The 2,394-nt window shown below is 35.4% G+C and overlaps 1 protein-coding gene across 1 annotated transcript; it reads left to right on the top strand.

Moving 5' to 3' along the window:
- Positions 1–692: 692 nt before the first annotated feature.
- On the top strand, positions 693–1,974 carry LOC114408064 (transcription factor HEC2-like). The gene has a single exon (XM_028371190.1). It carries the CDS (start codon positions 1,031–1,033, stop codon positions 1,823–1,825), a length of 795 nt encoding a protein of 264 aa, XP_028226991.1. The 5' UTR covers positions 693–1,030; the 3' UTR covers positions 1,826–1,974.
- The last annotated feature ends 420 nt before the right edge of the window (positions 1,975–2,394 follow it).

Genomic DNA, 2,394 nt, shown 5'->3' with positions numbered 1-2,394 from the left:
AACTAATATTAAAGTCTTAAATTATAAATTAAAAATTTATTAATTGTAAATTACTAACAACAAGAATTTGCAACATGATAACGTAGAAAAGAAGAAAATAATTATATATCATCCAATATATTTTTACAAATTTTCTTAACTATTAATTTTCCTAAAAAATATTTACATATTCTAAAGATATTAAATACATTTACTTTAATAATAATAATAGATTTTGTTTATTTGTAGGAGGTTTGAGTAACTTGTACGAAGCCAGCAAGGGGTTTAGTTAAATTAGCTTAATATAATATAATATATATGTGTAAATTATTATAAATCTTTTTTATGTATTTTTTTAAGAATAATATTTTATGATATAATAATATAAATTTACATAATAATAAAGAGAGCCTTCATATTGTAAAGAGTGCCTTCATATTGTGTTGCTAACATTAATTTCCCTCCATCTAATTCATTCAAAAGTAAATAATCATCTGTTTTTTTTTTTTTTGTTAGCAAATAGTCATCTGTGTTGTATTAAAAAATTCACAAAAAATCTTATTCTAATTACTTGACCCTAAATAATTTACATAGCTTGGACTAAGTTCAGTAATACTAGTAGTTTCTAACTGCACTATTATAACATGCTATTTCTGAACCATTATATATACGAGAGGCATAAACATGTAGAGAGTCACCGCCTCCCAGGTGTTGATTCTTTGCTGTAGTCTGTTCCCAATATCAGTATTTTATTGGTTTTTTCACTATTGTCCCTCCTTTCTCACCACTCCAATAAGCCCTTCTTCTCACAGTAGTACTGCACATTAATTCTGATAGAAACTCAACTCCCAATTCCACTCCTACATATATATTCTTCTTTTCCTTCCCCATCCCTCTGCACCCATCTGCTATTTTTCTCAGTTTTTTCAGTTACCCTTTAAATACTTGTCCATCATTTTTTCCTTCCCCCCTCACTCACTCTCTGATCATTTTAACTTTATTACCCCTCCCACCTCCCCCCTTTTTTCCTTGAGTAAGGTGAAACCCGTAAATGGAGCAGTTAAAGCCGGAGGAGTACCAGATGGACGTGATGACTATGATGTTGCAGCAACTCCCTCAACTCTCTGAACCATACACTCACACCATGGAAGGATTTCATCCCCCAGAAGATCACTTCTATGGTAACAACACTATGCCACTAGCAGATTTAATTGATAACAATAACCCTCACAGTTCCATGCCTTGGTCCTCCTCATACTCGTTCACACACTTACCATCATCCACAATCTCTTTCTCCAATAATAACCCAATAATGCTTCAAGAACAACAACAACATAGCCCGAGTGAAACATACGAGGATGCAAATGCAAACCCTTACGGAGGTGAGAAGCGGAGCTCGATGGCGGCGATGAGGGAGATGATATTCAGAATGGCGGCGATGCAGCCGATACACATAGACCCGGAGTCGGTGAAGCAGCCGAAGCGGAGGAACGTGAAGATTTCGAAGGATCCACAGAGCGTGGCGGCGCGGCACCGCAGAGAGAGGATCAGCGAGAGGATAAGGATACTGCAGAGACTGGTCCCGGGAGGGACTAAGATGGACACTGCTTCCATGTTGGACGAGGCCATTCACTACGTCAAGTTTCTCAAAACGCAGGTTCAGTCACTCCAACGCGCTTCCTCCGCTAACAACAATATTAGGCCACTTGGTACTAGTACTGTTAACGCAACAGGAATAGGGTTCCCTGTTGCTATGTCTACCACTTCCAATTCCACCCCTTATTTTCCTCTGCCTAAACCTTACCAAGCTCGCCACATGGAGAATATGCACGATAGATATGATTAAGGTTGTTTAGTGTGTACAACTAGCTAGTTAATCAATTCATTATATTTTAAGCTTTAGCCTCTGAGATTATATATATATATATATATTGGTAACAATTATATGTATGCTGTACATCATGGCATGGCATAGCTGGTTGGCTCGTCTCAATTCAGGCTTCTACTTTGAAATTAAATCCAGTTGCGTTAGTTAACTTGCTTGCAAGAAATTCCAATTTTTCCCCAAATGCTATGCTAGTATACTTCATTATGATCGGTTTAATACTGGGAGATTTGAATAATTTGCGTAAAATTCTAAGTTCTAATTAGCTTGTTGTCGTAGTTGTACACAAACGAGAAATATGCAATTCTAATCTCTCCTTCTTTGTAAGGCGTGAAGTTTTGTTGTTGTACAATTTCATACTCATCATTTTAAGGGCAATTAATGAAACTTGGCCAAGTTGTTTGTGTTATGTGTATATATATATATATAATTAAATAGAAGCGTAAAAGCGTATAGTGAGTTTTTAAAAAAAATCAGGGAAGAAAGAAAATAAAAGAAGATTAAACATATTGATATTGATATTATTTAAA

This window comes from Glycine soja, chromosome 4 (assembly GCF_004193775.1).
Source record: "Glycine soja cultivar W05 chromosome 4, ASM419377v2, whole genome shotgun sequence".
Taxonomy (NCBI): Eukaryota; Viridiplantae; Streptophyta; class Magnoliopsida; order Fabales; family Fabaceae; genus Glycine; species Glycine soja.
This window is presented reverse-complemented; position numbering and strand designations above follow the sequence as displayed.

What these genes read in the sequence shown, in the direction of transcription:
- LOC114408064 (XM_028371190.1), top strand. Translation starts at nt 1,031, where the DNA reads ATGGAGCAGTTAAAGCCGGAGGAGTACCAGATGGACGTGATGACTATG.